The sequence below is a fragment of the Narcine bancroftii genome, chromosome 3 (genome assembly GCF_036971445.1).
Source record: "Narcine bancroftii isolate sNarBan1 chromosome 3, sNarBan1.hap1, whole genome shotgun sequence".
Taxonomy (NCBI): Eukaryota; Metazoa; Chordata; class Chondrichthyes; order Torpediniformes; family Narcinidae; genus Narcine; species Narcine bancroftii.
In genome coordinates this window covers 305,128,028-305,150,595 of record NC_091471.1, presented here as the reverse complement: position 1 = coordinate 305,150,595, position 22,568 = coordinate 305,128,028, and the positions used below count along the sequence as shown (strand labels likewise).

The 22,568-nt window shown below is 42.8% G+C and overlaps 1 protein-coding gene across 20 annotated transcripts in view; it reads right to left on the bottom strand.

The window, feature by feature from the left end:
* LOC138759021 (receptor-type tyrosine-protein phosphatase S-like) overlaps window positions 1-22,568 on the bottom strand; it is a 449,917-nt gene that overhangs the window by 57,394 nt on the left and 369,955 nt on the right. For all 20 annotated transcript variants that reach the window (XM_069928794.1, XM_069928793.1, XM_069928795.1 and 17 more), the window contains 3 exons: window positions 18,695-18,792; window positions 17,538-17,661; window positions 3,849-4,024 (listed from right to left, as the gene is read on the bottom strand). In XM_069928794.1, the coding sequence (XP_069784895.1) occupies window positions 3,849-4,024; window positions 17,538-17,661; window positions 18,695-18,792 (398 nt within the window). The remainder of the gene's footprint in view (window positions 1-3,848; window positions 4,025-17,537; window positions 17,662-18,694; window positions 18,793-22,568) is intronic.

The window sequence follows — 22,568 nt, the reverse complement described above, 5'->3', positions numbered from 1 at the left end:
CCAGTGGTATCATGAAGAAAGCACATCAGCGCCTCTACTTCCTCAGGAGTTTGCGGAGGTTTGGGGTTTGGTATGACACCAAAAACATCTGGCAAGTTTCTACAGAGGTGTGGTGAAAAGTGTACTGACTGGCTGTATCACAGTCTGGTATGGGGACATCAATAACCCCGAGTGTAAAGCCCTGCAAAAGGTAGTTCAGGACATCACAGGTAAAACCCTCCCCACTAATCAGTACATCTACAGGGAACGCTGCCACTGGAGAGCAGCAGCAATCATCAAAGATCCACATCGCCCAGAACACTCTTTGTTCTTGCTGCTGCCATCAGGGAAGAGGTACAGGTGCCACATGACTCACACCACCAGGTTCAGCAACAGCTGCTACCCCTCCACCATCAGACTCCTCAAGAACAAACTCAATCAGGGACTCGTTTAAGGGCTCTTACTTTAACACCTTACTGATTTTCTTTTTTATTCTCTTCATTGCACAATTTGTTTACATTCATTATCTGTTTACAGTTCTTTGTTTGTTTACATGTTTACACTGTGAACAGTTTATTTTTGCACTACCAATTAGTGGTAATTCTTCTGCGCCCGCAGGAATCTCAGGGTATGTACTCTGACAATAAATCTAAAAACTGAATAGATCGGGTGAACAAGAGTACGGGAATCAGTAACCAGAGGACATAGGTTTAAGGTGAAAGGGGAGAGATTTCACAGGAACCTGAGGGGCAATCTAGAAGGTGATGAGTATATGGAATGGGCTGCTAGAGTAGGTTTTTTGAAGAAAAAATTGGATGAATACATGGATAGGATGGGTTTAGAGGGATGTGGGGCAAAAGCATGGAGGTAGCACTAGTGTGGGTGGGACATTTTGGTTGGCCTGGGAAAGTTGGGTTGAAGAGCCTGTTTTCATGCTATATGACCCATGAATCTACGACCACAGACATGGAGGCCACTGGCCCTTTAGTGGTAGATCTCATCTAATTCTGAGTTAGGGGATCCGGATAAGGCATCATACCACGATTGAAAGAAAGACCACAGTTACATTATCAAGGATCGTAGGTAAAGAACGCCTGTTGGATGAGGTGCTGAGTCACTAAGCTCATGGCAGAAGCACATCAACATCATTGCAGAGGAGAGAGGTACAATAATGAAATCTGATCTCTGTCCTACGCTTCCTATCAGGTGGCTCTCTGGGATACTCTTCTGGGAACACAGATCTACCTAATCTACTGTATTAACAAAGAACTGCCAACCTTTGGTTGATTTGTTGATCTAATGCAATGGCTGCTTCTTGGCAGTGTTTAGAGCACCATAATGCTCAATGTGGCGAAGAATGGGAAATGCATCAAGGTATCCCAGTCAGCATTGGCAAAATAATTTTTCTGAGGTACATTTTATTCCAGCTTGCAACATCTGGCAATCCTGCAACTCAGTAAAGGGCTACTTGGCCCATTACATTTGCTGGCTCTTTGAAAGAGCTGTCGAGGTTGATCTTAGATGTCAATTTCTACTCCATCATGCTGATGTCTCCAAGGTTACACTGAACAGAGCACATGGCTCAGGGTAGATAATGGGCTAAAAGGCACATTTCGGCATTACTCCCTTTGAATCTATGACATCCAATTACATTTCATAACCACCCCAATTTATTCAGGCAATTAATTCCAGATTTTAACAATTCCTCCATGAAACTAAACTCCAACTCAGTATACATCTACTCCTTCTGATCATTTTACATCTGTAGCCTCTAATTAGCAATAAAAACAGAGAAGTACTGGAAATAGTGGGACAGGCAGCATCTGTGGAGAGAGAAACAGTCTGAATGCTTCACATCAATGACCCTTCATCAGAACTAGAGATGTGAGAAAACAAGCGTGTTAAAGTTGCAGAGAGGCAGAAAGATGGAGAGAACACCTGCTGGTTTGTGTCTGCATGGAGACTCAAGCATTTCCACAACTTACAGTTTTTATTTCAAATTTCTAACATCCAGTAGGTGACTGTTCCCCCCCCCCCCGCCCCCCCCCTTATGCTCTATTAAAACACCTGCTCACTGCACCTTTCTCTTTTGAGTCATTCCTTAACTTTCTCCGGTGTAAGACGATCAATTTTGGATTCTCTGATTCTTTGACATAATGAGCCTCATCAGCCTGATGCTATTCCGGCAAAAATTCTGTTCTGTACAGTACAGGCCCTTTAGATCACATGTCCGGGCCGAACATGATGTCCGAATCAAATCAAAACTCTTGACTGATCTTGCTCTACATTCACGTGTCCATCTCGAAGCACCTTAAACGCTACTATAGTATCCGTTCCATCTGAAAGCCTGTTCCAGGCCCCCACCATTCTTCGTGTAAAACTTTTAACCTGCTTATCACCTCATTTCCCTCATCTTCAACGCATGCCCTCCAGTGTGCAATGTTTTTAACCCCAGGAAAAGATTGTGACAGCCCTCCTTATCAATGCTTCTCTTGATTTTATTAACCTCTATCAGGTCACCACCCACCCCACTCCCCGCCTTAGCTTCCTATGCTCCAGAGAAAACAACCCAAGTTTGTCTCAACCTTCCTCATAATTCCCACTCTCTAAACCAGAAAACATCCTGGTAAACCTCTTTTCCACCCTTTCCAAAGCCTCCACATCGTTCCTATAATGGGTTGACCAGAATTATGCACAGTATTTCAAATGCAGCCTCACCAAAATTTTATATATCTCCAGCATGACCTCCAAACTTCTAGAATCAATCTCCTGCCTAATGAAAGTAAGCATACCATACATTCCTTTATCACATTATCGACTTGTATGGCCACTCTCAAGGAACTACAATCCTTGACCACAAGATTCCTCTGTACGTCAATGCTTTTGAGAATCCAGTCATCCAAATGTATGTTTCCCTTACATTTGACCTCCCAAAGTGCAACACATCACATTTCTCTAAATGTCTGCTTAAAGGTCTCATGTTACATTGCTGCCTTGCAACCATCACCCCTTACTTTGACATCAATATGCTTTCTTAGTGTTTTTGACATGTCACAATGTGGCATAGGGACACACTTAGTATTACCATTGTCTCGTAGTATTACAGACTCAGATTCAATCTGACTTTGGGGGCTGTCCGTGTGGAGCTTGTACGCTCTCCCTGCGGCCACAGGAGCTTCCTCCCACGTCCCAAAGACGTGAATCGATAGGCAAATAAGTCACCCGAAGTTGCACCGAGTGCACAGGAAATGTGCTAGAATTGAGAAGGAGTTGTTGAGAATGAAGGGAGAATTTTTTTTTAAATTACCGGTAAAGTGATTAGTGTAAGAGGATGGTTGATGGTCTGGACTCAGTGAGCTGAAGGGCCTGTTTCTGTGCCATGTCACTCTATGATGTGTCACTATACACAACTATTCCTTGCAGTTTCTGCATCCCTCTCACATTTTACTCAAGTTAAAACCATGTGTACATCCTGAGAAAGATGGTCCTAATATGAACCTTAGGTGGACCTCTTGACATTAACCAGAAAACTATCCATTGTCTGCCTTCCTCTCCCAATATCATACCCATTGTGCTTCTATTACACAATAGAATTCAAGCGTACTATTAAGTTCTTTGTTCCGAGCCTCTGTAGGTCCACTATATTCAGCAACTTTCTCTATAATGTCACCACGGAACTCACTCAGGTTAGTCCAACACAATTTGTTTTTGTCCATCCTTGATTCACACATTATTAGGGTGGCTATTCTTGGTAGTGTTGTCCTGAGATCACAAAAAAAATGTCCAAGTCTTGAATCATCCCTCATGGTTCTTTCACATTTTCAAACCCAAAATCTGAGCTATGAGCCTTGAGGAAAGTTCACTCCTACCCGGGATTTTTCCTCCAGTCTTGTCATCATGACAAGAGTTGCACTCCTCTGCTCCCAGACCATCCTCCAGAAATCCCCAAACGTCTCTGGGAGTGGACCCTGTGTGGCAATGTAGGCATTCTGCTTCCGGTAGCCATCGATGTAGTTTGCATTAATGTAATCACTGCCCGAGATACCTGTCAGTCGAAAATGGGGGGAAAAAAAGGTTAAAAACCAACCAATCAGATTATATGACAACCGGGAAATTCCTAAACATTCTGATGCTTTGACCTGGATTTCTATCGAGGTTATCAAGCCAGGGTATCAAAGCAATGTGTTGGTCATTGCACAATGAGCTGCTTCCTCTCTTGTCAGAAATAAGGAAACAGTTGCAGGAATCATTTATCCAGAAACCTAGATGAATAAAATGTGAATACAGATCCCACCAATGTATTTTATTTTCTTCATCCTCAGTTTTTATTCATCTCCATGTATTTAGAACTCCGTTAATCAGTACCAATGTGGCAACCCTTCAGCACCCTCTCTCAGCTGATGTTTGATCATTCCATCTCCACCACCTCACAGACATTTTCTTTCCATACATCATAAATTCAGACCGTTCTTCCCATTTGGACTATTCCTGCTCAGAGACCAATCCCATTCTGTTACTGATTCTCCCATTGTTCTCTCCAACATGCCCACATATTGTAACTTAAAACAAGTTTGTTTTTTTTAAATGTTCAAGGTTAGAAATATAAGAAAGATATTCAAACTCACTCTATCTGTACAAGGGCAATATCACCAAAAGCTGTTCTGGGATATAAATATCATTACATGAAGCAAAATCTCATTTTCTCTCTACACAGATGCTGTCTAACCTGCAGAGTATTTCCAACATTTAAAAAAAAACTCTGAATAAATAAATCACACACAAGTTGAAATGAATTTCTTGACATCCATTCAGCGAAAATGTTGGTGCACCTGATGACATCTTGGGATGCGTTTGGAGAGAGCAAGTTGGAAGGAACTGATTCCTTTTGATTGGGTTTGGAACCAGAGGCAATGGATTCAAAATTATTGTCAGCGTAACTAGGGAGGGGTGAGGAGAAATTAGGAGAAGATTGACAGAGCATTATGGTCTGGAATTCAGTACTTGAGATCATATTTTACAGGAACTTTCAAAGGTTAAATGGACAAATATTTCAAAAAGAGCTGGAGAAAGGGACTAAACTGGATAACTTTCAAAGAACTGTTGCAGATATTTTTGAGACAAGTTGTTCCTTGCTATGTTGTACTAAGATCTTGTGTGGTCCAGAACATCATGGAGCCACAATGACTGCACTCGTATTGAATATTTTGAGAAGAATGATTACCGGTAAATGCTTCGGTTGTATTTTACTTTTGAGCCGTAGACGCTTGGCTCTCTATACCTGGCTGTTTCAGTACTGAGATGGTACATTTCATTTCTAATGAAGTTTTACTGAGCTGTAATCCATCAGAGATGGTGGGAACAATGACAGGCACTCTGGCCATGAAGCTGGGATCCTCAAGAATTATGGAAAAGCTCACTGGTTGGCTTCACTCTTCACGCTCCATATTCACTCCAACTCCGACAGCACGTGCTCCAAGAGGTTTCACCTCCTGCCACGATCTACCTCACTTCTCACCACTGGCACCAAACATATCTAAAAATGGCATCAGACAATATTAGGAAAGATTTCTGCTCCTTTTTCTCAGGATCATTGCCAACATTTTTTGCTCCTCCCTAATTGCCCTTGAGAAGACAGTGCTGAACCTCCTCTGGAGAGCTGCAGACCTTCTGATAAAGGTACTCCCATAGTGCTCCTGAGTCGGGAGCATTTAAAGCCACAAGGTAATATGTTTCCAGGTCAGGCAACATACCTTGGCTATCTTCTACAGATGTATGGTGGAAAGGGTGCTGATTGGAAACATCATAGTCTGGTAGGGACACCAATACCCCTGAGCGTAAAGCCCTGCAAAAGGAAGTAGACGCAGCCCAGGACATCACAGGCAAAACCCTCCCTGCCATTGAGAACATCTACTGTCAGAAAGCAGTAGCAATCATCAAGGATCCACACCACCCAGCACATGCTCTCTTCTTGCTGCTGCTATCAGGAAAGAGGTAGAAGTGCCACAAGACTCGCACCACCAGGTTCAGGAACAGCTGCTCCCCCTCCACTATCAGACTCCTCAACAACAAACTCAATCACGGACTCATTCAAGGACTCTTACTTTTGCATTTCATTGATCCCCCCCCCCACCCATAATATTGTAGTTAGTTTGTTTATATTGTTTATTTACATGTGTACATTGTATACAGTTTTTTTTTCTTGTATTACCAATAAGTAATTCTGCCACGCCCGCAGGTAAAAGAATCTTAGGGTTGTATGTGATGTACTTTATGACAATAAATCTGAAATCTGAATCTGGATGTTGTGAGACTTCAAGGGGAACCTGCAGATGGAGCTGTTGCATGAAGCTCTTGTCCTTGGTGACAGGTTGCAGATCTAAAATTAGATAGTTCTTAACTGTCAATCAAACAGCCTACCCCTATTTAATAGTTTCATAACAAATAAACAAAATTCTACAAAGGAAATTCAAAAACCAAAAATTCTTTTAATGCTCCTCTTCATTTGCAGCAATGTTTTGGAGGTTCTTGGGAGTCCTCGGGATAGTCCTCCAAATGTCATAGACCTTTGTAGAATATTAGCTATAGAATATCTAGTTATGGGAATTATGATGAAGAAACCATCACGCAGACTTTGCCAGTAAAATGGGCAAGGGTGGGGGGGGGGGGAGGGGGGCAGAGAGAGAGAGAGAGAGAGAGAGAGAGAGAGAGAGTAACTAAGGACATTCCAGACAGGAATCAATTCTCACCTCTTTTACTGAGCCATATCCTAATGCCTGCCTGATCTCTTTAATGCAATAGTGCTAACTGACTACTACCTGTTAGACTCATCTAGAGGCTGCAATAAGTGTCCAGCACCACTCAGTCTCTGAATGGCACTATTTTTGCTTTGAAGTGTTGGGTTCCATTGTCAACTTCAAGAATATAAGATTACTATGAAACTAGCCATTTACATGTGTAAATTAGAAAGCAGAAATCAGGAAGGCAAAGAATAGATACTGATGTCAACCTTTCCAGACTTCAGTTGATTTTTTTTGTATACCAGAAAGGTATTTTTAATTATAAATGATACACCTGGAAAATCTCTGGATTTAGCGACCTGAGAGAGCCTCTGCTTCCGCAGGAGTTTGCAGAGGAGCTAGTGGAGTTGTTCAAGTGAACCGGGAAGGGCTGACATGGCCTGTTTCCGTGCTGTAAACGGTTATATATGGTTATATGAGAATAAATGACCAGCAGCAAATCATTTCCCTGTCTTTAGGAAGAGGATATACAAAATGTAAAACATAAGTTCAGCAATACCTTCAAAGAAATGTTATCCAATTTGTATGCAGGAAAATGCCTTAAATTTTGTACCCTGTGACTATGTTCTTTGAATTAGTCCAAACAGTCTTAGTGAGATGACCTTGTCTACCCATTACAGACTGCTCATTCCCGCTGGCGTTACTCAAATAAAGTCTGTTTGAATTGTACTGGGTAGCTTGGTTGTACTTTGTGTATCTCGACAGGAGCTCGACTTTAACACATTCACCTTCCACCCTGCACTGGCATCCATACTCGTTAGTGCCCTGCACAAAAGTGCTGAAGAAACTCAGCAGGCCACGCAGAATCTTAAGGAAGCAAAGATAGATAACTAACATTGCGGGCCTGAACCCTTCATAAGGTATGAGCAAATAGGCACCTCAATAAAAAGGTAGGTGGAGGAGGGAAGAGGCGGCAGAGGAAGGATCAGGAACCAACAGACAAGAGGCCATATGTGGAAGGGCAGGAAAAGCTGAGGTGATAAGGGGAGGGGTAGCTCTCTGAATAGAGAGGGAAAGGGGTGGGAAGGTGGAGGAATGGAGACAGAGGGAAAGAGAGAGAGAGTGTGAGAGAGAGAGAGAGAGAGAGAGAGAGAGAGAGAGCAGGAGAGAGAAGACAATGTTATTCCATTTAGATGGAGAGTGCCCAGACACGGTATTATGTGTGGTCCTCCAATTTGCAGGTGGCCTCGGCATGGCAGTGCATGAAGCTATAGACAAGCATGTCACAGTGGGAATGGGGCATGGAATTGAAATGGTAGTCACCGGGAAATCCCTGTGATGGCAGCAGACAAAGCGAATGTGTTCAATTAAACGATTTCCCAGCTCAGGAGTAGGATGAAGTGTAGAAGAGGTCCATGGCAGGTCAGGAGTGCTGAAAATCAGGCATATGCCCAATTTAAAAAATGGTGGGCAGGGAAGGCAGAAGACTAAGAAAAATACCTTAACCTCATCGGTGCTCTCAGTGTTTATAAAGCACACATTACAGGACAGTTATTCTTGCCATGAATCTCCTAAGTTTGGAAAATTATGGGACATTGACAGTAAAATGAACATCACTGACAATTGGCAATGCTGTGCATGGAAATGTTGTCCCAAACTAACCATGAAGGTAAACTGGAAAATGCAAAGAAAATATTCAATCTCGCTCCATTTGCAGAGGGGCACTGTTTCCAAAACCAGTTCTGTATTATAAAATAGATTTAACCTCATACTAAAACCCTTTGGTTGCATTGCTTTTTGCGGAACATATTTAATTTCATGCCTTGTATGTGTATACCTAACCTCAGTCTTCCCTACTGCAATTTCCATAGCTTTGGCCTCATGAAAATGTTTCTACACTTTAGCTTATAACTCTCTTCTACTAAAATTAGCAAGGCACATTAGTATTGGTGGCATTCAATGCATGGGTCCTTCAACTGAGATATTAATCATCAATTATCCATTTTTCAACTTTTAATTTTTAAAATTTAATTTAGAAAATAATTATTTTTTAAATTTAAAATTTTTAATCATTTTAATTTTTAAAAATTTAAAAATTACTTTTAAAAAAAGTTTATTCTTTAAAATTTAATTAAAAAAAATATTTAAAAAATTTAAATTTATACATACAGTATAGTAACAGGCCCTTTTGGCCCAAGACGTCATTGAATGGTGGGAGAAAACCAGAACCCCCGGGGAAAACCCATGCAGACATGGAGGGAACGCATAAACTCCTTACAGACAACGTAGGAATCGAACCACTGTCCCAATCGCTGGCGCTGTAACAGCATTGCGCTAACCGCTATGCCAACTGTGCCGCTCCTACGCTAACTATCACATGGATGTTCTGATCACCATCTCTCCTTGGAAATCTCACATCTCGGAAACCTTTCTCCTGGCATAGCCAAAGTTGATTATCTTATTTTGGGCAATATTGCTCTAAATATGGCACTTCCCAGGAAACCAGAGTGGGGTCACACTCTGTGACCTGCTCTTGGCATCTGCCCATTCCTCAGACATCCATTTCCACCTTCCTTATATGGAAATTTAACATTTGTATGTAGATCATTCTGGATCACTTTAGCACGTGGAATAGATGCTAACGTAATAAACTTCAAACATAGGTTTGAGCCCTTGTGACATGCAGAAGTTACACAGCCACATCAGGACAATTATAAACCTTCAGGACATGAAGGTGCAGAGGACTGATAGACACTTCAGATTTATTGTCAGTACATACATGATATCACATACAACTCTGAGATTCCTTTTTCCTGCAGAAGCGGCAGAATTACCAGTAATTGAGAAGCACCTCGGTCTCAGCAAAGCGAGGTCAGTGGATTTTGGCGTGGAATTTAGCATCTGTGCTCCTCCCATAGAGCACTACAGCACAGAATAAGGCCCACAGGCCCAGCTTGACTTGCCGAACAACGTGCCCTCCTGCTTTAGTCCCACTTGTTCGCATTAGGCCCACATCCTTCTGATCCAAGTGTTTCTTACGGAAAGTTAACATACCTGCCCCCACTACTTTGTCGGGAAGCTCATCCTCGAGTGAAAAACTGTCCCCTCACGTCCTTTCTGAATCCCACATCTTATTATTCTGCCCTCTCATCTTAGATTCTCTGAAACTAGGAAATAGTCTGTCACCTTAACAATGGGCCTCACGGTTTTACAGACCTCAATAAGATTCCTTCTCACTCTGCACTCCACCAAACACAGCTTTTCCAGACTTTCACCATAACTCATCTTCATTAATTATGGGAATTCAAAAACCTTGCCAACTTAATAATATTATCCTTCCTTTAGCTCAACACTGCACACAATCATCCAATTGTGATCCTACTGAATGATATTACCTGTCAAGCCTTTCATGACCACAAGTTCATAAAAAGTTATTTCAGCGGATGTTGCTGCAATATACATTCAAGTGAGTGCGCTTGGGTCAATTCCCCGACAAGCTCTCAGACACCGACTGTTATCATTAATGTCTGAGCGCATCTAAAGATGGCATACAAGAGGTGTGATGGTTTATTCAGGATGGTCCTTTGACAATGAATGAATGAAGAAAATGCATCAAGGAAAGTGAAAGGAAGCAAAAAAAGTAAGACTGATTTCTAAAATGTAAGAAAAAAATTCATAACAAGCCACACTTCAGGCCAGCTACTTAGCATGGCACCATGGCATTATGGTGTTCCAACAAAGAACATCACTTATCTCTAAATATATTTATGCTTCTTGTATGCTTACAGGTATATATATTTTTCTCTGTATGTCCTTCTTTGGCTTGGCTTCGCGGACGAAGATTTATGAAGGGGTATGTCCACGTCTGCTGCAGGCTTGTTGGTGACTGACAAGTCCGATGCGGGTTGCAGCGGTTGAAAATTGGTTGGTTGGGGTTGGGTGTTGGGTTTTTCCTCCTTTGTCTTTTGTCAGTGAGGTGGGCTCTGCGGTCTTCTTTAAAGGAGGTTGATGCCCACCGAACTGTGAGGCTCCAAGATGCATGGTTGGAGGCGATATCAGCCCACTGGCGGTGGTCAATGTGCCAGGCACCAAGAGATTTCTTTAAGCAGTTCTTGTACCTCTTCTTTGGTGTAGCTCTGTCTCGGTGGCCAGCTCGCCATAGAACACGATCTTGGGAAGGCGATGGTCCTCCATTCTGGAGACGTGACCCGCCCAGCACAGTTTGGGTCTTCAGCAGCATGGATTCGAAGCTTGCGGATTCTGCCAGCTCGAGTACTTCGATGTTGGTGATGAAGTCATTCCAATGAATGTTGAGGATGGGAGCGGAGACAGCATTGATAGAAGCGTTCTAGGAGCCGTAGGTGATGCCGGTAGAGGACCCATGATTCGGAGCCTAACAGGAGCGTGGGTATGACAACGGCTCTGTACACGCTGATCTTTGTGTGTTTCTTCAGGTGGTTGTTTTTCCAGACTCTTTTGTGTAGTCTTCCAAAGGCGCTATTTGCCTTGGCGAGTCTGTTGACTATCTCTTCGTCGATTCTTGCAACAGATGAAATGGTGCAGCCGAGATAGGTAAACTGGTTGACTGTTTTGAGTTCAGTGTGCCCGATGGAGATGTGGGGGGGCTGGTGGTCATGGTGGGGAGCTGGCTTATGGAGGACCTCAGTTTTCTTCAGGCTGACTTCCAGGCCAAACATTTTGGAAGTTTCCACAAAGCAGGACGTCAAGCGCTGAAGAGCTGGCTCTGAATGGGCAACTAAAGCGGCATCGTCTGCAAAGAGTAGTTCACGGACAAGTTGCTCTTGTGTCTTGGTGTGAGCTTGCAGGCACCTCAGATTGAAGAGACTGCCATCTGTGCGGTACCGGATGTAAACACCGTCTTCATTGTTGAGGTCTTTATTGGCTTGTTTCAGTATCATGCTGAAGAAGATAGTAAAGAGGGTTGGTGCGAGGACGCAGCCTTGCTTCACGCTGTTGTCAATGGAGAAGGGTTCGGAGAGCTCATTGCTGTATCTGACCCGACCTTGTTGGTTTTCGTGCAGTTGGATAACCATGTTGAGGAACTTGGGGGGGAGGGGGGGGCATCTGAGGCACTCTAATATTTGCCAAAGCCCTTTCCTGCTCACAGTGTCAAAGTAAAAAGGTAAAGGTAACATAGATGAAATTCTTTAACTTTTGTCTTCTGTAAGGCAGACATTGTCGCCATTTTGTCCAGCGTCCCTCACAGAAACCAACGGCACCTAGTGTTCCAAGATGGTCTCCCTTCCAAGTATTGACCAGTTCTGGACCTGCTTAGCTTCCGCGATCAGACAAGCTCAGGCATATTCAGGCTATTAAGTGCTGCAATAATGGGCGAACTAAAGTCTTCGGGCTCAACAGCTTTCAGGGAGTTAATGGAGAGTCATCAAAGGTCACCTGAAACCAATTTTCTGCCTCCCTTCCATAAACAAAAGCCAATTTTAGCCCGTGTCATTTGCTAAATTGATTGGGGCCTAGTACATTACTATTTTGCCCCATAGCATGTTTTTCCCCCAAAGCTAAGTATTCCAATTCATCATTCCGTATGATGATGTACGACCTGATCCCAACACGCTTTCCTTGTCATGGCTAAGTAATTTCCAAGCTCAGCCCAGAATGGCCATTGGCTATAATTACTTATGCCTTCAAGTCAATCAATTCCCTGACTGACAAAACGTTCCTCATTACATTTTCCCAGAAATGAACAGCGTAAATCACACAGAAATTAGTTGTGTAATAGATCAGCGAAACTTTAGAAAGATACTTCGAGCTTTTTCTGTGTTGTCAACTTGCTTCTTCATGCTGAAAAAACAACCCCTTGCCACTGATTTCACTTTCTTCTCTCCAGTGCAAAACTTCACTGAATAAAAGGTGATGCAAAATATTAGCAGTGAGAAGCCAGATTTAATGGAAATCTGCCTGGAAGGCACAAAAATGGGTATTAAGGATGAAACACTGGAAATCCTTGGCATAATTATTGAAGGTTGAAATTGGAGGAAATGTGTTTCTAGTGGATCTTGCACCTTCAAGCAGCTGGGGTGGAGAGTAGGAGAAGGGAGATGGCGGCGGTGGGGGGGGGGGGGGGTGGAGCATGCCTATTTTCACATAAACACATTGTTATTGGCAAGAGAGGGCATCAATACAAAATTAGTCAAATAAGTCTGTTGCAGAGTTCTGAGTAGAAGGAGACGGGAAAATTTAGTTCCTATATGTAGGTTGCGAAACTACGTGTGGTACACCTAGTAGCTTCTTTATATTACACAGGAGTGAAGCAGTTTCAATATCTCTAGCTTGTCACACAAAACATAACTGAAGACAAACGGCACGTTAACAGGCCCTTTAGGCTCAAAAGCCTGTGCCGCCCAATTACACCTAATTGATCTACAACCCCGGTACATTTTGAAGGATGGGATGGATCCGGAGCGCCCATAGGAAACCCCTTGCAGACACAGGGAGAATGTACAAATTCCTTACAGACAGTGCAGATATGAACCCTGGTCATTGGTGCTGTAACAGCGTTGTGCTGACCGCTACGCTAACCGTTCCACCCTCGCGGGTGGTCTCTGTCTGGCAGTGCATGTGACCATGGACAGGAGGGAGAAACCTTTAGTGGGGGGGGGGGGGGGAGGAAGAAAAGTTCGAGAAGAACAAAAGTTAAGCACAGGAGAAGGTAAAGAACAGATGGAATCAGATGCAAGTGGGCAATACCTAGCATGAGAAAGTGAATGTTCATCCTGTTAGATTTAAGGTAGTGGTAGCACAAAAAAAAGTGGAAGAGGCTGAAATTCTTTTTATTTGTCTCTCCTTTAAAGCTCAGCCATTTAAACCTGCAACAGTACAGCATCGAATACAAGAGAAGGGCTGGTGGGTAAGCTTGGATTCTGCATAATGTGTTAGCTGTATCTCTGCTTCGTTAGACCCATTTTAAGCAGTTTCTTTAAAACTGATTTCAGCTTTAATTAAAATGATCAGAATATTTCCCCATTCCTTTCTCCCATTCTGTATGCCACCTTGAATGCTCTCAAATGCCTGCTGATCATTAAATCAGCTGTCCATAAACATGTCTGATAAAGGAGAACTCCAGCAGTAAGAAACTCCTATTCATTCCGAGTCACAGGTTATTTCTGCTCAATTCTGAGAGGAGTGACGCTCAGAGAGAATTCTGCAAAAGTTTGACAATGAATTAAATTTGCAGCAAATAAAGGCTAGTACTTCAATATTTAAGAAAGCTAGCTGCCAAATGGATACTCTACTTGAGATGTACAACGACACTCACTGCATCAACTGCTGCAAATCCCAAGGGCAAATTGGTCATCAGGATTCCCCCTTCATTGGTTCAGGGAATAAAGAGCATTGAGCACAATGAACATGAGACACAAAGGCACACATGCACACAGAAGCTTGCATGTGCACACAGATACACCTATATGCACACATGCATATACACATATGGGCATACACACACAGATACATAGTCAAATACACAACCACTCTCTCTCTCTCTCTCTCTCTCACACACACACACACACACACTTCTGTATGCGTGCAGACGCACAAGCACTTACTCATGTCCACATGTGGCATATACATATACTAATACAGGATTATACTTGTGTGCATGCACACACATATGTATGAGTGCACACACACACACACACACACACACACACACGTATGAGTACTCACACACACACACACTCACACACAGACACACACACATACAGAACCACATGTCCGTACACACACACACTCCCACCCACCCATGCACACGCACTTCACTTGTTTTATGCCAGACAGAAATCATAGCACTAATGCCAGCAATGGTGCTTGATGGTCACAAAGAGAAGAAAACAATCTTAGGGTAGTTATTCGACAACTATTGCTGTAGCGTTGTCTCCGCTCCATCCTCAACATTCATTGGAGCGACTTCATCCCTAACATCGAAGTACTCAAGATGGCAGAGGCCGACAGCATCGAATCCACGCTGCTGAAGATCCAACTGCACTGGGTAGGTCACGCGTCCAGAATGGAGGACCATCGCCTTCCCAAGATCGTGTTATATGCGAGCTCTCCACTGGCCACCGTGACAGAGGTGCACCAAAGAAGAGGCACAAGGACTGCCTAAAGAAATCTCTTGGTGCCTGCCACATTGACCACCGCCAGTGGGCTGATATCGCCTCAAACCGTGCATCTTGGCGCCTCACAGTTTGGCGGGCAGCAACCTCCTTTGAAGAAGACCGCAGAGCCCACCTCACTGACAAAAGATAAAGGAGGAAAAACCCAACACCCAACCCCAACCAACCAATTTTCCCCTGCAACCGCTGCAACCGTGTCTCCCTGTCCCGCATCGGACTTGTCAGCCACAAACGAGCCTGCAGCTGACGTGGACATTTACCCCTCCATTAATCTTCGTCCGCGAAGCCAAGCCAAAGGAGAATTGCTGTAAGTGAATATTCACAGGGTTGAGATAAACACATTACGGAAATCAGCCTGGTTAAATGACCTGGTACATCTGAGGTTCACATATGATGAATAGTTGGATGCCTGATACACCTGTTGAAGTTAACGCACCTCCATAGTACTTCAGAGAAGAACAAATAAATACTTAAACATCAAGAGTTATACATCAAATTTCTTAAATCAGCCACTAGATTAATTTCAGTGATAAATTTGATAGCTGTGAAATACCTGACTGGTCCAGATAACAAATCCCTCTCACAATTCTCCCCTCCGAATATAAACTAAGAAAGACTCAATATCAGACAGGAATTCATGCCTTTTCTGGACTACATTCTGCTCTCCAAAGAAATGAATAATAACATTGAGAATTATTCGGCTTTGGACAGCACAACCGATATTGGAGAAAAAAATGCAAACTGGGAATTCAGAAGACTTGGAAAATTTATGAGGGGGAAAGAATGAGGGAAGACAGTGGGTTAGAGGAGGGGGTGGTGTAATTAAAATTAAACTGTTCTGTTGGTGAAAAACACTGGTGCCAATCTCAGGCTGAATAAAAAAATGAGGAATAAAGATGGAATAATAAGGGCAGATAGAAGAGACAGGTATCAAAGGAGAGTGCACAGCTCGAGCCTGGGACCTTCAGGCAACCCAGGAAGATTTTAATGACCTCAGAAGATCACCAACATTAAATGTAATGATTGTTGATGAAGATTTTTAATTTTATATTAATACAGAGCCCAAAAATGCACCAAGAAATTCGACAATATAACCTGCAAGCTAAATAAAATGGAAGTCTCATTCACAACTCCAACAAGATCATTAGTGAATCTTGAAATATATACATGCCTTTGAAAGAGTCACTTTCTCTAAATAACTTTTCTAATACTCATGAAATATACCATTTTGTGATGGAATGTTTCAACTATTTTTATACCAGGAAAATATTAAGTATTTTCACTGGATGCAGGTTAATATTTTCACTGCACAGCATCAATGAACCATAGAGGAGGAAGAACAGGAAGAAAGAATTGCATGGGAGAGTAGGCCGGACAAGTGCTCATGTCCAAGCATCTCCCGGCAAGTTCGCACATACTTCAGATACTGTTAAGAAAGATGAACAAAAAAGAGATGCAGAGGAACTTGGGAGAAGAAGCAAATGGAAGAAAGAGGCAAAACCCTCCCTACACCATATTTATACCATTTATACCTCACAAATATAGAGCAAAGAATCGTCACTGATATCAACCTGAAATGATGACAATTCCTTTTCACCCTTAGACGCTGCCTGACCTGCTGAGTTACTCCTGCATTTATTTTTCATTTCAAAATCCAGCATCTGTAATCTCCTGCAAAAAAAATAAACTGCTGGAAGAACACAACCGATCATGCAGCATCTGTGGAAGCAAAAGGATGGTCGACATTTTGGACTGGGACAATCTCCCTTCAAAAACACAAAAGTTTGATCACTCTGAGTATTGTTGCGTGTCTTGAGGTTATAGCTCGGAAATAAGACTCACATAACAGATCAGTTGACACTGATTTAATGGACTGGCTGCTCCTAGCTGCAATGTGACCAAAGGTTGTGACCCGTGTTCCTTCAGGCTCTGATTGGTGTCCTCATGACCCACCATCGGCGATTGGCTGGATCAGCCCGCTTTGCTGCAGTGTCATCGAAAGGTGTGGTTTGTGCTACCCTGGGTGCCGATTGGACCTTTCGTGATCCATCACCAGCGATTGGCTGGCAGAGCCCATTTGGCAGAGGCCTAAGGGAACAGGCCGCTGACACCTCGTGCAGCCCACTCAATTGCCATGTTCAAATGGCGTCTTCTGCCTCAGCGGCCGCGGGCCGCTACAGTATCATGTCTACTTCATTATCTCTCATGCTCTTAGTCTCTATGACCGAACGTGTAATGTGTAGCTAATAAAAATATATATGTAATTTTGTGATTTGGTATCACACCAAATTGGAAATGAATCAAAAGTGCCTCACAACACTTTTATTCATGACAGCTTTCCAGACACCAATGTTAAGTTTTCCACACCTTGCGTTGAGAGGATTTGAACCAAGGTCCAGTAAGATATGTTAATCTTTCAAGGTATTTTCCATAGCCCCTCAACAGAAAGTGATTCTTCAATTTTGGGTACATTTTAAATTGCTTCCTTGCAAAAATACAGAAATTCAAGCTTGCTTTGAAAAACAGACATTGTCTTAAAAGAGAGGGTCCAAAGCATTGTTCAGGTTGTGCATTGAATGACCTCACAAGTAACTTTGGATGTTGCCATTCAGAAATCTGAACTGGTAACTCTGTAGATAAGGTCCGTGGTAATGTTTAACAGACTCACCTTCAATTGGCGCCAAGATAACTCTAGAATGGTCATACGCAATCACGTTGGCGTAGCGGTTTTTGGGTTTGTTGACCTCCATGTTTGAATGTTCCCATGTGAACTGCTGACCAGGATCAATTGACTAATATATTGAAGGGAACAAAGAAAAAGGAAAGAAGAAAAAAAATGGGAGAAAGACATTACTCTTTGAACCTTTCATTTGCTTTTCAAGTAATTTACAACATTCATTTCAATATTATTCCATTCAATTATCATTTTGAATGATTTATTAAATGGATTATTGCTTCTTGGAAACTGCATTTGTAATTTTATTGCGCTCCCATTTAATTTCTTCATTAAATTCAAAGGAGCAAATTGGGTTACAGGTTGGCTGTCAGCCATTTTGTATTGGTGTTCAAAGTCAGTCCCTGACTGAAGTGAACCAGAGAGGAAATATGGAATAGTCTGAAGTGAAGATATCTGTCTATGCTTTGAGGATATTGCTGCAACCATTTTGGCACTCAGCTGTTTCACAAGCATGTTCTTTAAATGCTGAGTGACTCCAGTTAGTTAAATGCATGAAAGTCTCTGTGTTCAACGTGTCCTGAGAGAATATAGTCACTGCAGCCTGGTGTCACGTTACAATAATGTGCGAAAAGTAATTGACAAGGGGGAAATCTACCATTAAAACACTTAACATATTGACTCTAATCTTTCACATTAGATTGGCTTCAAGCATGTGTTTGGACTATAAATGGGAATTACATTGTTCTTCAAAGGTCAAGTTAAATACAACTGTTATGATCTTCAGCCTTGACATGGAAGGAGCTGGTTAGCCAAGCTTGATCTTAATAGCCTCTTAATAAAAGAGTTCTGCAATTCCAGAAAACGAACAATAGAATCACATTGTACAGAAGAGGTCATTGAGCTCATCCCAAACTTCAGTCAGTTTTTCTCCTACTTTATTGGGGTCCTGAATGAACCTCACACTTGCAAAATTATGTTACCTTTGCTGCATTCTAACTGATCCCTCATTGTCTCTCTGCATCCCGCTTTACTTGTTATGTATTGGTTGACTAGCTGAACTGCTTTACAAAACAGATTTTCTCACTGCACCTTGGAACATGTGAAATAAAACTGAACTTGATTCTATCTGAAGGCAGTTCAGTCTTTACCTCATATTCCTGTGAAAACTTCAGGTTGTCGTTTGCTTTCAGATGCTCGGAGTGCTCAGCCAGCTCTGTAATAGAGATTGGTGGGTGGCTTATCATGCCTATGAGAAGACAGAATGAAGATATAATTTAAAAAAAAAACAATGAAACAAACAATCATTATGAATCGATCATCAGTCCCATGTGACAAGGCTGAAATGAGAGGAGTAGAAGAGGGTCATGTGTTGTTAGAACATTACGCTATCAGGGCTTGAAATTTGAAACCCAATTTGCAAGGACCCCACTTTCTGACAGGAAACAGACTGGAATACTCTCACTGTGGTTTCTCAGGACAGGTGTAGCCATCACTGACTTCCCTGATTCTCAAGAGCACTGGAATCACCCCCCCCTTCCCACACCCCCCCCCCATTCTCCTCGTACATAAATTTATTTATATTCATTTGACGCACAACCTCCTCTGTTTCTCTCGTCACCGCTATTTCTTCCTTTCTCTAGCTCAAGTATCATGTAAAGCTTGAGATTTTGCATGAGGCATCAGCCCCGGTCAACGTGGATCAGAAAGTGGAATGCGTTTCCAACCAAGGTGAATTATAATTGATAAACTAAATCAAGCTACCTGCAAAAATTCGAGGAAGTTGGAATATTTTTAACCAACCACTTCTAAATAAAGTTTCCTTTTGTTGTATTTACTTTCTAAGTTGATTTAGAAATAAAAGATTGATAAACATCATTCTGCAACCAAGTAGGTCATTCGAAAATATTTTTATATATACTCATTTTAAATTAAATCCTTATGTACATCTGTGATTATTATGTGCTGTGCATTCTGTGGGTATGTTTGTGCATAATGATCCCCCCCAAAAAATGCTGTTTTTCTTAAATTCACATCCAAAAATATTGCCATTTATTTAGATGTCTCCAGCAGTTCTGGCAATAATATGAACAGATTCCACTTGGGTGTCTGGCTCTGTCTGTTCAATGGGGCATTCCCTATGGAGGCAACAATAGAGCAAGAACCTGATGAGGGTTGGAGTTTCATTGCTGATGTGATCCATTACTGTGGGAGGGGAGTTGAATGCTTCTCCTGAGGCCTTCTACATAGGGAGATACAAAATTCAAGCCGGGAATGGGATGAGGAAAGATTGGAAGTGGACATACAACCTTTACCTCGTAAGACAATCCTTTGGAGAGCAAGTCAATTACTTCCAGCAGTAATGCACGAGCAGCAGCGACACAGGGAATATTCTGGGTGCAGAGGTGTGATTGAAGGAGAGGGGGATTTGTGAAGGGGGGGTGGGGGCTGACCTTAATTGCTGGGATGCAGCTCAGAATTCTTTACTCAGCTCAGCTCGCAACCTCTGCTGCGCAGCTGTTGCAAAGAGCATTCAAGGACTGAGCAGACCAGAGGCAAATCGATGACTTATCACTGCTCTCCTCAACCAAGAATTCGAAGATGACAGTGGCATCGGTGATTCAGCTGCCCGCTAAACATTCGGACAGCAAGAAAGGCAAAGCTAAGAGGGAAAGGCACCCTCCAGAGAGAGAAAAATATCGTAAATGTTGTGACAAAAACCCACACAATTCCCAGAGATATATATATATAGACTCTCCTCTTGCACTAATGACATAGATCTTGCATGTCTGTATTACTACTCAGTTGTCTTTTCCAGAGTTGAAAGGACTGAGTACTTTGGAGACTTCTCTCTGTGTAATACTCATGCCCATCCGAGCTGAGGAGGACAGAGATTTTCATTTAGGTATGCCATTAGTCCCTATTAATGAGTTTTCCCGCAATGCCATGGTTTCCTTGAGTTTCTCCTTCCTGTCTGATCCCCGTATCTTGCTTTTTCCACAAGCAAGTCCCTAATGGAAGTACGGGCCCTGCTTGTGGAGATAGCGGGAAATGCCTTTGGTTGCTATGGAGAATTTCAAGCCCTGTTACAGAATCAGCAGTTTGATCATTTGAAGCAGACAGTATGGATGTTAAAACTGAGGCAGCACAGAGATGAGAAGCAAGCATGAAATCATCATCAGTTTTTATGGTGGGACAACACTGCCATTTCTTACAACACGGAACAAAAAGAGGAATGTGCTGGAAAATCCATTCCTGCATCACAGAAAATGCCCGATACAGACACACTCACTGTCAAGAGGTTTAGGCCCACCAACTTTTCCACCCTTCCCAAGCCTTCAATAACAGAGTTTGAAAACATTCTGGCCTGATCTTTGCCTCTTGGGAGTCCACGTGACTTAAAGAGAAGAGGCTGGAAAGATGTCCTCCCGCAGGATGGATTTTCCCTGCCTTTACCCCACTGCCCCTGATGCCACGCTCACTGAAGCCCCAATGGAGAAGCAGCCAATCTGAGTTGATTGCCCTTTATGCTGCCCACTCTTTACTTTCACGTCGCCTCAGCCTACTCTCCCACCCACCTCCTCCCTCACCATTTTTCCTTTGATATGCGGCAGACAGATTAATCAAGGACAACCAGTCCCACCAACTTCTCCTTTCCCCTACCACCCACTTGTCGATGTTGGAAACTTGACTGTGAAAGAAGATCAGAGGCACTTGGTCGCCCACAGCCAAGTGATGGATGGTGGATCAGGTGCAGAACCTCCTGGCTCTGCTCCATGAACAATTGCAAACACAGCAACTGGAGGGATTAACTTTAGTTTCCTGCGATGTATGAAAGTTTGTCACCAGGATCCACAAACCCAGCCCCTTGGAGATGAGATATCAATTTTTAATAAAGCTACTTCTAATAGGGTGGAGGAGAGCAAAATTGGGATTGAGGTTCATCATATGACAGTCATATTTAACTCCAAGTTGGGGGTATCTCTAACCTTGAAGTGACTTCTCCCGGCTGGCAGCAGTAATGATGAGGGCGGGGTCATAATGCTGGGAAGCAGCAGTAACCTGAAGCCGCTACCCTGAAAGTTGTTGGTCTTCCAAGGTGAGGAGATGTGTGCAAACAAAGGAGGCCATCCGGCATAGTTCAAGGTGCAGAGTATGTGCTGAGGGATGCTCTGAAGCTCATGGCAAAGGGTCTGTGGCAGAAGACCACTGCTTATGGTCCTCTTGTAACTGCACACTTGTGTAACAGACTTATATTGCATGGGTGCATTGCTTGAGAAGGAAGAGTGACTGATAACTTGCAAGAGAATGCATTGGTACAATGAGTGTACAGAAAGATGTGCACCCATTGTTTTCACTATTTATGTCCAGTAAAACCTCTGGTATCCGGCATCTGTCGGATTTGGTAGAAGCTGGAGAAGTGAATGTTCTGGTTGCTTGTGACTGCATGTTGGGTGATTGGCAAGATATGGGTGAGGTGTGCCAATTATAAATTTCTGTATTTTTGACCTATTTATTCTCTGTGATCTTTTTTTGTCAATTGCTTGAGGCTGTGGGTTGCTTGAATTCCAGATAACAGGGGTTTTACTGTAATATGACTACCACATATTACACCACCCAATCACTGTGGGCTCTACTAGAGACCCATGCATGAGGGGAAAAGGCTTTGGTTCCCCTTGTTTAGAGAAAAACACCATCTCTGATTCCTTTGGAGTTAAACAAGAAAATCTATCGATGCTGGGGTCCAGTGCAGTACACACAAGTAGTTGGGAAACTTAGCGGATCATGTAGCATCCAAGAGGAAGTAAAAGGGAATCAACGTTTCAGAACTGAGCCATTGCTCACGTTGCTGAGGAAGGGGTCAGCCCAAAAAGGTTGATCGCCTTTTATTTCCTCTGGGCGGTGTGTGACCTGCCAAGTTTTTGCAGCAATTGTGCGCTGATTATGATTCCTTGCTGGGTAAGGGCGAGGGAGAGGAAGGGGGGAGAAAGAGAGAGAGAGAAATTAAGAAAGAAAAGAGAGAAA